Source organism: Myotis myotis, unplaced genomic scaffold, assembly GCF_014108235.1.
Source record: "Myotis myotis isolate mMyoMyo1 unplaced genomic scaffold, mMyoMyo1.p scaffold_m19_p_14, whole genome shotgun sequence".
In the NCBI taxonomy this organism is placed as follows: domain Eukaryota; kingdom Metazoa; phylum Chordata; class Mammalia; order Chiroptera; family Vespertilionidae; genus Myotis; species Myotis myotis.
Genome location: NW_023416318.1, coordinates 29,267,528 through 29,280,288, shown reverse-complemented (window position 1 = coordinate 29,280,288; position 12,761 = coordinate 29,267,528). Strand labels below are relative to the sequence as shown.

Below are 12,761 nucleotides of genomic sequence, written 5' to 3'. Positions count from 1 at the left end.
ACACACCTGCATTAGTAGGTGAGCACTTGGTAGAGGGGGTGGGAAAGCACCCCCAGGTCTCCTTGGCTTGCCTTTTTCAGTGTGGTACTTCTGTTGATGAGCTGGGGCATGGGTGAGCTGGGGCAAGGGTGATCAGGGCCCCAGATTCTCAGAAGCACTGTGCCCTGGCAGAGCCTCCATCCATGATTCAGGGCTAGGTGAAAGAAGGGCTCCCCATCTCTCAGTCATGCTCAGCAATAGGTACCTGAGGGCAAGATGAGAACTGCAGTCTCTAGCAATTTGGGAGAGGGAGCCCTGCATTCTTGGCTGTACCAGTTTGGAGTGGGATTTCTAGTGTATGAGCTGGTAGGGAGAGGGAAGAAAGGAGTGGGTCTTGGTTCACATACCACAGACTCTCACTGTTCTTACCAAATTATTATAGATTTTTCTTGAGTAAATTTTTTGTCACTTGCTGTGTTTTTAGCATCATTTCCAGTATTTTAAATGGTTCCTTTTTAATAATTTTCACCAGTTGTGCTGGAGAGCTGATCTGTACAGCTGCTCATGTAGTCATGCCAAAAGCAGAACTCTGTGATGTTTGAGTAATAGTGTTTTTAGTGATGCTTATAAAAAAAAAATAATAATGTGTAGGGCCTGGCTTTTGTGGCCCAGTAGTTGAGTGTCGACCCATGAACCAGGAGGTCACAGTTCAATTCCCAGTCAGGGCACGTGCCCTGGTTGCAGGCTCGATCCCCAGTGTGGAGCATGCAGGAGGCAGCCGATCAATGATTCTCCCTCATCAGTGATGTTTCTCTCTCTCTCTCTCTCTCTCTCTCTCTCTCTCTCTCTCTCTCTCTCTCCCTTCCTCTCTCTAAAAATCAATAACAACGTATTTTTTAAAAAATGTGTAGGGAAATAATACTAGGTGTACTAGTTAATAATGTGGATTTTTTTTTCACTAGATGGAGTTACACATTATGTTGATATATATTCGATTTGATATGTATGGTATTTTGTTGTATTGACAGCAAGCTTTAGAACTTCATATGTCAAATTTGCTGAAGGTGTTACCATCATAGATATTTTATACTTAAAAATGTTGAATTTCATGCCAAAAAGCATTTGCGGCAAGTTTTAATTCATTATTTTGAAGAAAAAGTTATGGTATATTTCAGGAAGTTTATGGTGAACATGCTGCATCTCAAGATACTTGTGAACACGGGTTTAAATGCTTTAAAAGTGATGATTTCGATATGAAAGACAAAGAACTTCTAGGTCAACCGAAAAAGTTTGAAGTCCAACATTATAAGCATTATTGGATGAAGATGTGTGTCAAACTCAAAAACAACTTGCATTTGCTCAAAACAAGAAAAGTTCTACTGGACCGTGCCCACAAATTACCTGAAAGATGGGGGAAATGTGTAGCTAGCATTGGACATTACTTTGAATAAAGCACTTTTGATGTTTCTCTTTAAATTATCGTGGTTTTTTTGATTACATAATCTGCCATTATTAACCAGTACACCTAGTAAAATGAGAAATGTGTTATAGAGTAACAAGTTGAAAATTCACAGACCTTCATTTCTAAAAGAATCATGATAGATATAATCCTGCTTAATAATTTAATTTTGATTATTAACCATTAAAAATATTTGTGGACATGGGGAATGCAGATCAGATATGTCTATATGTTTATTGTCATTACATCTGAATGAGTCTGCCATGATTTTAAGAGCCATTATTCTCAACATATCACAAACAGTCTTCATTCTCCGTCTTCCCAAAAGTAGGGGGAGATGGTGGGCTGTCAATTTTTCAGGCTAAGTCTTCTGGGAAAATGCTTAGGTTTGTGACTTTGGTTTCCTAGGTACGGAGCCAGATGGACTCCTTCGGGCAAACTTCAGTTCCGTCTTAACAAATGTTGGTGCTGCTCTGGATGGATTTCATGATGTCATGAAAGGTGAGGTTGAAAAAGAACACAGACTTAAAACCAAAACCTTCATCCCACTTTCTAAGTCTGAATGAGATTTAAACAAATACCATGAAGGTTAATAGACCCCAGATAGAGGCTTAGTAGCATTTGGCTTACATTGAAGTGCTAGTTCACTGCCTTCTGCTTTTCCCATCTGCTTCATTTCTGAAGGTAAACAAAGTGCTAAAGAGAAACCCTTGTGCACAGTACTTTAGCCGAAAATACATTACACTGACTTAAGGCAGGTGTGTGAATTGTATCAAGTCAGACATGCGGTTCAGAGGCATTTAGCAAAATACATTACACTTGTTAGAGCCCAAACATGAAAGGAATTGAGGAAACCAAGGTTTAAAGTTCCCAGAAAGAATGCACTGACTTTCCACCAACCTGTGCATTTTTATGTGTAAAGTGTCCATCTCAAGTCCTATTTTGTTCGGCACAGCCTTAAGAAATGAAGGTCTGTTTTTAAGCTTTGGTTGCTTTTCAAAAGTTGCTTGTGTGCTTCTAAGACTAGAGTGTGCCGAAAAGCATTTCACATGCTTAGTATGTGATTCAGAGTACTGAAAATTTTAAATCTATAGATCTTTGTGGCTGTGAGGTTTTCTCCTTTCTGTTCATTTTGAAGACTGTTGGGGTAGGGAAAGGAGGAGAGGGCTGGAGCAATTACTAAGGACTATTGGAAGTGACTGAGGTGCTTAGATTATTCATTGGGCTGTTTAGTTCAGTTAGTGACCAATTACTAGTGTCACAGAAATAATTTTTTAAAACTTAAAATTGTGCGTAAGATGGGTATTTTGGGGGCCTTTCTGTAGATTGACATATTACCTATGGCACTGGGAATCATTCTTAGTCTCAGCCGAATTATCCAGCACCACCTTACCATTCAATCCAGAAAATGGTCCTTCCTGTGGCTTGTCTTCAATTATAAGGAACTTTAAAAGTCTATCCAACTTCTGGTTGGATGAACCCTGGTTGCAGGAACCACAGCTTGAGTAAACAGTCTTGGTGGCAGGTGACGGTAGTCATCCCAACCCTGTGAAACCTAGCCTGGTTTATAGAAAACCTAAGGGACTGGTCCCTTTTCCTGTGCAGTGTTTGGTTTGGGAAGCTCAGACTTAGCTGTAGTCCTGTAGTCTAGGATTTTACTTAACCTAGAATTAGGCCACTGAAACCACAAGTGGCTCTGTGGCTCGAGGTTTTTTGGTTTGTTTTCTAAATTTTCCTATGCTGATACTATGACTTGTTCCTGCTAGTGGTTCCTCCAACATTCCTGTAAAGGAGAGGCTAGCGCAGTGGAGGGTAGCTCTCCAGTGAGAGGGGTCTTAAAGCTCCATTTACATGATTCTATTTCTATTTTAATTAATCTATAATATACGAGGTTTTCTAAAGATGCTTTTGCACATACATTACATAAAATTGAGAAGATGCCAAATGGTCCAAATCCAAGAATGTTGCTGTCATTTTTTGGCATGAGCTGATGGAGATTATGGGAGGATCTGGGTTTCCCCTTTGTGCCTCCGCTTATTTCTGTCCTTGAAAATGAACGTAATGTAAAGAGAGAATATTGGGAAACATGAAGGATGGTTGGCAAGATTATGGGGTCCTGTTGCTAGGTTTACAGTTCAAATCTCTTTACCTCGCTTGGAGGACTGTTGTGGATCTCCCATGAAACCTCAGAGTGAGCATTAACTGGCATTAATGGAAGAAGCTTTGTGTTTAAGAGAACTCTTGTTCAAATCTCTTTTCTTCCTGCTCTGCCCTGAGTAATTGCTTGACCTAAATTGGAAGGCAGGCAGGCAGGCAGACTGGTCTCAGTGTAAAAAGAGAGATAGAGATTTATAAAAAAATGTGTATCCTACATGGATTTAAAACAGGAGTGAATTGGTCCTTTAACAAGGGACATTTAAAGTGAGAATTGTTGATGTTTAGTCTCAGATCTAAAGCGGGTAGACTCCTAGGAAACATAAAAGAAAAAGAAATCTCTGATTTCTTTGTTCTTTTTGGAGTTAAAGTTTAATGTCAAAGAACACCCTAAATAGTTAAAATATTTGGACTGAATAAAGAGTAAACAATTGGATTGGGATAATTAATTATCAAATTGTAACAGCACTGATCCAAATAGAAGCTACATAGTGTTTTTAGTATTATACGTCTTTCTTAAGTATCTCAATCACCTACCAATCAACCAAGATTACCTACCAACCAAGTTGTATTATAGCATTGTACACTTTCTGTAAAATATTAAATAAAACTTTCTGTGATGTATAGAAAGAAAATGTCTGTGTTAGGGGTTAGCAAGTTCAGTATACAAAGAAATGTTCAGCATTCCAATAGAATTTTTATTCACTCTTCTGAAGATAGAGAATAATCATTTATTTTTAAGAATATATTAAACATAATGGTAATGTACTAATTGGTTCCTTTGCTGTGACAACTATATCATAGTAATGTAAGATGATAACAATAGGGAAAACTGGCTGTAACTTTTCTATAAATCTAAATTATATTAAGTTAAAAGTTTATATGTGTATATAAAATATATAAATAGAATAATACCCTAGTTTTAAAATTTCAGTAAAAATAATATTCATAAAATTTGCAGTAATTTATATTAAACTATCATGATTGTATCAGGTTAAACCTCAAATACCATTTCTTTCTTGTTTCCTCTTATCTACTGTCTGAAATCAGCTAAATTACTTGATTCTCAGTAAATGAAAGTCTCTAATTACACACCTGCTATAAAAGTTAATTTTCATATTGTTTTATTTATTTTTAGCTTTGTTGGTAATGATAATGTTGTATAACAAAAGTATTCTAAAAAGTTCAAAGGAGGCTATGGTAAACACTTTATATTTAAAAATATAATTACCCTTCCTTGTGAATCAATGTTGTCTTAACAATTCTCCCATTTTCCCTTACTTCCAAGACAAAATTACTCTATTTCTCAGAGACCCAGAAAACTCCAAGCTTAGATATTTGGCCAGTTTCACCTACTGTAGTTTCTCTTAACATGTTTATATCTAAGCCTCTCTTCTATGCTTTTCTAACCACAGACCTTGCTTGTAATATTCTTGGACTGGAGGCAGCAGCACGTGAAGCCAGACACTGGAGTATCCAATCCTTTGTCTGTGCAGACATTTTTCATTGCTTAAGTGTGTACGAGTAAACTAGTGAAGGCCCAGTAAGGATTGTGGGACATTGTGCCTCTGTTGGCTGTTCTGTTCCAGGCTCATGGTTTGCAATATAAATATAAGATAAATTCTCATTTGTGCCTATTGGACTATCAAGTCAGGGTTTTTAATCAGGTTAAATGTTGGTCAGGATCATTTACCCAACACTAGAATAAGGGCTAACATTCAAATAAGGGACATAGATGTACAAGCTGGTGGCTGTAATAGAGATGTCAGGATGGTATTAAGGGACCTTCACTTCTCTCCATTCTTTCCACGTGGATTTGCAACCTAATTGATATTCAGCACAATCTTAATATTTAGGACCATTTTTGAGTAAATTTGTAAGAATAGATATGAGAAGGTAACAGATTAGTTATCTATATGCCACTTGTACATAGGTAGTAATGAGTTTTCATTCAATTGCTTTTTAGATATTTCCAAACATTATAGTCAAAAAGCTACAATAGAGCATGAACTTCCAACAGCAACGCAGAAGCTCATTACAACAAATGACTGTATCCTGTCATCAGTAGTGGCATTAACAAATGGAGCAGGAAAGGTAATTTTTCTGTTTATACTGACATTAAATTCAATATTTAAATAATGCTTTTTTTTTCCTTCCTTCAGTGACATAGGAAAATTAACCCATGAAAGAACTTCGGACTATCAGGCTTTTTGTAAAATAAAGTCATCTCCCTTTCCCTCCTCCCTACCCAGTATTTAAACAAATATGTTAATTACTGTTAAGCATTTGTCATTACTAAGGGGATCACTCATACTTTATGTTTTAATGAGTTATTTCGTCATTTAAAGATTGTAGGTGGTCTCAATATAGATAGACTCTTAGGTATATTTAAAAATTGGGGTACATAAAAAGAAAAAAATTTTAGTATTTTTTTTCCCCTCTAATTTTTTATTTGTATTTTTTTAAAATATATTTTTATTCATTTTAGAGAGGAAGGGTGAGGGAGAGAGATAGAAACACCCAATGACAAGATAGAATCATTGATCGGCTGCCTCCTGCACATCCCTTACTGGGGATTGAGCCTGCAACCCAGGCATGTGCCCTTGACTGGAATCGAACCCGGGACCCTTCAGTCCGCAGGCCGACGCTCTAGCCACTGAGCAAAACCAGCCAGGGCTTGTTTGTATTTTGATTATACTTGTGGTAAAGCTACCTCTGTGGTTTTATACCTTACCAAGTACTTTTAAAGTGCCTTTAACATATGTTTTTTTCATTGAACTCTTAATACTAGATAATGATCATTTGGATCATTAAGTATTTAAGTATTATTATGAAACTAGAGGCCTGATCCGCAAAATTCATGCACAGGTAGGGTCCCTAGGCCTGGCTGGCAATCAGGGCCGATCTGTGGGGCCACCGGTGGGGCGATCGGGCGGGGGTTTGGGGGGCTCCACTGGCACCCGCCTTGGCTGGCCTGGCACCGCCCACTCGCCAGCCCCGCCTGCCGCTGCTGCTGGTTGCCTCCCTCTGTGGGGTGACCAGTGGGGCGATCGGAGGGCCCCTGCTGGTACCCACTTTGGCTGGCCTGGGGCCTATGGGCTAGGGGCAGCTCCTGTGTTGAGTGTCTGCCCCCTGGTGGTCAGTGCGCATCTGCCCCCTGGTGGTCGTTCCGTTTGGTTGATTTGCATATTAGACTTTTAGACTTTTATTATACAGGATGTCCAAAGTGCAGTTTCTTTAAAACTCATCCTATCTTGGATACCTGGTTTCAGCAGAAGTCGCATTCTAAGAATTCATGCCTTTAAAGGTTAAGATTTCTATGAGAAGTCCCCATATGTATGAAGCTGAAAGGACTGTGTTCAGGACGATCTTAGCCCATTTGTTTCAACAGACAGCATAATTTCTCAAGGAAATGCTAATCTCTATCCATATTTATATATCATTATTTTTCTGACAGGTTGACCATATAGAAACAATTTTTTTCCAGTGATTTAAGTTAGTCAGAAATGACCATAGGTTGTGTCAGATATTAAGTATTATTTTTCCCAAACTCAGACTGGTCTTTGTGCCAGTTTGCTATAGTTTGGAGCCATAATTAAAAGGTGTTTTCTTTAGGTTCTGTCAGTTCACAGGCCTGTGCCTACAGGATTCCTTAGACAGAAGGCCATATCCACTGCCTCAACTTTAATACTTTTATCTACAGGCATGCCAGAAGCTTTCTGAGGATAATTCTAACTTTGATTCAATTAAGGCAAATTCCAGAAAAAGAGACTGTTGGCATTTTACAGGGTCTCTGCATTTGCCACATTTTTATGAGAACTCTGGAATATTAAATACCTGTATACTCATAACTTATTTTAGATTTGGTTTGCCTAAAACTTTAAAATGTTGTCTCAAGAAAAGGTATTTAATTTTCAGTCTGAATTTTTTATAAATTTTTTTTTTAACTAGAATAAGTGCCTGAACTAATGTTAGTTTGTGGTAGCTTAATTTGTAGCTAGTGTGATTTGATTAAAATAAATTTTATTGTTATTTTAAAAACCCAATAAAAAAGTATAACATGCTTTTGAAAGAACATTTGGGAAATACAGACACATAAGAAAAAGGAAAGAGTAAATACCCCTCACCGTATACTACCATGACCTAAATGCAAACACTGGGTATATGATTGTCTATGTCATGCATAAGAAACATATAGCTCAAGAGTTTTAGATCATCATTTTCTTTAATACTGTCTAATAGAGAATTTCATTTGACAAGGTAAATTATTAATGAAAAATATAATCTTTTAGATCATTAGTAATTAATTGTCTACTTTTGGAGCAATTTTTGCCAATGTAGAATACTCTGTTTCATAAGTCACTTTTCCTTATCAAAATGGAATAATTTTTCTGGCTAAGAACTTCCTTAGGCATTTTTATTTATACCAGAATTTCATATAGCACTGTAGATTCAAAATTATGGCTCAACAAAATTACAGATTTTTGTGACTCCTTATGTAGATTTAATAAAGGTTAACTCAGTAAATAACAAGGATCTACTTAATTTTCAGTCTTTTCTATTACATTTGTGATATACAGATTGAGATTTACAGAATTAAATTTAAGTAGAGAGTGCATATTCAAGATGCCTGTGCCATGGGTTATGTTGTAATATGAAACGTTTAAAGTTAAAATTCAAATGGAATGTATAAATTCAAATATTTCTATTTTTGAGAGCAGTGGCAGAGTTAATGAGATCCAGAGCTCATGAACATCATCTACGAATATTCTGAATAAATCAGAATCAGTTTTGGTTTTTAGGAAGAATAAAAATTTATCTAGATTAAGACCTGTCAGAAGTATAGTCCCAATATTTATACTGATATTGTCTTTTTAATATAAATCATTGCCTAGGCATTATCAAATAAATAAATGTGAGCTTTTAGGCAGGTACTGAAATTTCATTTCCATTCTCAGTGTCTTTAACTTTGTTTAGAAAGCTAATATATATACATATACTAGTATATATACACATATGTGTGTGTGTGTGTGTGTGTGTGTGTGTGTGTATTAGACTAGAGGCCCAGTGCATGAATTCGTGCACAGGTGGGTCCAGCCGGCCCGGCCCCAGTTGGAGGATCAGGTGGGCCTGTTGGGAGGAGGAGATGGTAGGAGGTTGGCCGGGTGGCCAGCCCAGATCACCCGATCAGGGCCTAGCCACCTAGGGGGAGCAGCCATGGGTGATTGGCCGGCGGGCCCTGCCCCCGATAGGGTGGGGGGGGGCGATTGGGGGCAGGAATGGCTGTGGGCGGTGGGCCAGCTTGGCCCCACACCCAGATGGGGCCAGGGGAGGGGCTGGGGGAAGTTGGTCAGCCAGCCCCACCTCTGATTGGTGGTGGTGGGGGGAATGATCAGGGGCAGAGCTGGCTGGGGGGAGGGACTGCAGGCTGATCAGGGTGGTAGGGGCTGATAGGAGGTGGGGCCAGCTGTAGGGAGGGGCTGTGGGTGGTGGGCTGGCCGGCCCTGTCCCTGAATGGGGTGAGGGAGCCAATTGGGGGGCCAGCAGCCTGCGGGAGGTGGTCATGGGTGGTTGGCCAGCCAGACCTGCCCCTGATTGGGGTGGTGGGGGCCCATCTGGGGCGGGGCCGGCCGGGGGGAAGGGCTGTGGAGGTGTTGGCTGGCTGCTCTGCCCCGATCTGGGTGGGAGAGGCCTATCAGGGCAGGGCGGCTGGGGGAGGGGCCCCAGGAGGTTGGCCGGCCGGCCCTACCCCCTGATTGGGCTGGTTCGCTGGCCACAGTGGGCGTCATAGCGACCAGTCCTTCCGGTCATTACAGCGTTGCAGTCGCTGGCTTTTTATATGTATAGATATATTTTTGGAAAACAAAATCTATCTTCTTATCACTCTTCATTTAGATTGCATCTTTCTTCAGCAACAATGTGGACTACTTCATTGCTTCACTGAGCTATGGGCCTAAGGTAGCGAGTGGATTCATTAGTCCTCTTTCCGCCGAATGCATGCTACAGTACAAGAAAAAAGCTGCCGCCTACATGAAGGCTTTGAGAAAGGTTTGTGACCTTCTGTTAACATTTAAATCAGAGGAAAAATCAGGAATAATGCCAGAGAATGACAAGAGTTTTCCCACAACTCATACTACAGTGTTTAGATTTTACACAATTTTGAGGCACAGGTGTTTGGTGGACCTTGTGGGTATTTGAGGAGGAGGAGGTAATAGAGACCCAAACCTAATACATGATATATGCATAGGCCTTGTTGGAGTCATGTCCCCATTACCTGGGAGACTGTTTAGAGGGAGGCAGCCAGGCAGCCAGTGTCAAACTTCAGAAAATCTTAAACTTATAGAAACAGAAAAATAGAATACATTTATAATTTTTATCTGAATATAGTAAGAATATACAATCATTGCAAAAAGAAATCAGAAGATAGAGCAGTAAATGAAGATAATTATGGTCACCCCAAGTCCTACCACCCAAAGCTAGCTACTCTTAACTTTGCTAGAGTATATCTGGATCCGAAAAATTTTAATGTGTGTATGTACACACTCACATGTACATACGGACAAACACACTTCTAACAATGTATACGGCTACCTACCTTTCTATATTTGTCTAATTGTTTTAATTATACCTTTAAGATTAATTCCTAAAAAAGGAGTTGCTGGTTCCAAGTCTATGAATACTTCATGTTTTGACACATTTTCATATTTTGACACTTTAGGGAGATTATCAATTTATAGTTTATCATTAATAGGAGTGTAAATTTAACTATCAAATTCAATACTTGTCAACCTCAGACAAGATGTTCCTTATTGTTATTTTAATTTGCATTTCTTTGCTTATTATTGAAATGGAAGATTCTTTCATAAAGTTATCATGAATATTTATGCTATCAATTCTGTGTCCAAATCATTTATCTGTTTTTAAGTAAATGTTCCTAATTAGGGTAGAAAACTCTCTATATTAAGAATTTTAATCTCTTGTTTATATTGTAAATATTTCCCCCTCAGTTTGCTGTACTAATTTTTCAAAATAGAAATTTTTTTTTTTTTTAGATATATTTCTTTATTGATTTCAGAGAGGAAAGGAGAAGGAGAGAGATAAAAACATCAATGATGAGAGAGAATCATTGATTGGCTGCCTCCTGCACACCCCACACTGGGGATGGAGCCCGCAACCCAGGCATGTGCCCCTGGCCAGAATCGAACCTGGGACCCTTCAGTCCGCAGGCCAGTGCTCTATCCACTGAGCCAAGCTGGCCGGGGCTTCAAAATAGAAATTTTAATTTTTATGTCATCAAACCAGTCTTTTTCTTAGTGGTGGTGATGCTCCCTCAGTTAGGGGAATCTTGGAAACTCAGGGTACTTCCTAAAATTGAGATGGTCACTTACATTTTCCCCCAGTATTTTTGTGGTGTAAATTTTTAGGTTGAGTTTTTCAATCCATCTTAAGTTCATTTATTTTTATATGAGGAGTATAAACAGTGATCTAATTACTTATTTTTCTAAATTATTAGCTGGTTGTTCTTGTACCATTTATCTCAACTACCCTTTCATCATTGACTTAAAAATGAAACATTTGTCACATAATATATTTTTGTATATGCTTTTGTCTATTTCTAGATTGCCTATCCTGTTCCTTTATCTTTCTATTTTGGTGCAAGTCAATATGGTTTTAATTGTAGCTTGTAACTGGTATGATATTCACCTTCATTATTTATCTTCTTTTTTTAAAGAGGTTTCTTTTCACATGTATTAAAATAGTCTATCTTGGCATACATCTGAATTTATTATCAAACCCCATTTAGCATTCTAATTTGTATATGTAGGATCATGAAGCTAATACGATCTTTTTCTTTAATTTTTATGATGCTTTTCCCATAGCCCCTCTCGGAGTCTGTGCCTTATGAAGAAGCGCTGGCGAACCGCCGGGTCCTTCTCAGCTCTACTGAAAGTCGAGAAGGCCTTGCACAACAGGTATGGTACCTGCGAAATCATAGTACTTGTTAAAGAGCATAAATATTAAATCCCTTAGAAAGGTTTTAAACATACATAGGGTGATTTAAAAGGCTATAAAGTAAACATGTAAAGTTAACTGTTTAACACATGCTAAAAAGCACCATAAGCATAATGCATTGAAAGACATTTCTTTGTATTCAATATTTAAAGTCATCTTGATTCAATCGGTGTTATAATTGCCAGTAAACTAGTATCAACACACTTTGCCATGATAATTCTTCTTTAGGTACTAGATTTAAATGTCTGAAATAACAAGGCAAAGGAAGGAGGGGCTAGAGACTCAGTGAATTGTTTTACTTCTTAAATGAGCAGGAATGAAAAAATTTTAGTATTCAACTGGTTGATCAAATTGGAGGCAGATAAGTAGAAGGTACTATCTTTTGTACAAGTTGGTACAAACTGACAGCAGTTTAACTTTTTTTTTTTTTATTGCTTAAAGTATTACAAAGGGTATTACATATGTGAGCAGTTTAACTTTTGTCAGAGATTTATTCACTTTAATACTGGCTTGCTTTGAGTTTTGCAAATGTTTTATTTTAAACACAACATAAAATAAATTCATCTGCAGCAATATTTTATGCTGACCTTATTTTCATAGGACACATATCACTTTTCGATTTTCGATATTTGTACGCTAAAAATTTCATACACAGAATAATTCCTGAAAAACAGTTCCTGAGACAAACAATGAAATGTGGAATACCTAAAGAATTGATTTTAGATTTTCTTCTTATTTTATGTGTAGAAAGTAAGGCTCAAAGAAATGAAGCAGCTTTTACCCAAAGTAGCTACTAAGGGACAGAATTGTTTGACTTCAAAGCTATTGCTTTTCCCAGTCAGCCAGTGACCAACTGCAGGCTAGTCTGATAAACACTCTGGGTCTCACTTCCTGCCTCTCTAAGGTAGGACAATATCTACCTTTCAGCGTCTTGTAAGGATTAATTGAGCCAATGGGAGGCAGTGTGATATAGTGAAAAGAATCAGACTTGAGAGCAAGACAGATGGAGTCCCAAATCCCAGCTCTGCCATTTGCTGGCTCAGCAGGTGGTGTAGCTGTTGGAAGCTTTAGTTCTCTTTGAGAAATGAAAACTGTAGGACTGTCAGGAGGCCTCAGTGGGATAACGGGAAGAAAGTTCCATGAATAGTGCTGGTAC

General features: G+C 38.3%; 1 protein-coding gene across 3 annotated transcripts in view; it reads left to right on the top strand.

Annotated features, from left to right (window-relative positions):
* Positions 1 to 12,761, top strand: part of PPP1R21 (protein phosphatase 1 regulatory subunit 21) — a 56,033-nt gene that overhangs the window by 29,479 nt on the left and 13,793 nt on the right. For 2 of the 3 annotated variants that reach the window (XM_036334633.1, XM_036334632.1), the window contains exons 13-16: positions 1,847 to 1,939; positions 5,559 to 5,686; positions 9,488 to 9,640; positions 11,473 to 11,565. In XM_036334633.1, the coding sequence (XP_036190526.1) occupies positions 1,847 to 1,939; positions 5,559 to 5,686; positions 9,488 to 9,640; positions 11,473 to 11,565 (467 nt within the window). The remainder of the gene's footprint in view (positions 1 to 1,846; positions 1,940 to 5,558; positions 5,687 to 9,487; positions 9,641 to 11,472; positions 11,566 to 12,761) is intronic. The other variant, XM_036334634.1, reaches the window with a different exon arrangement.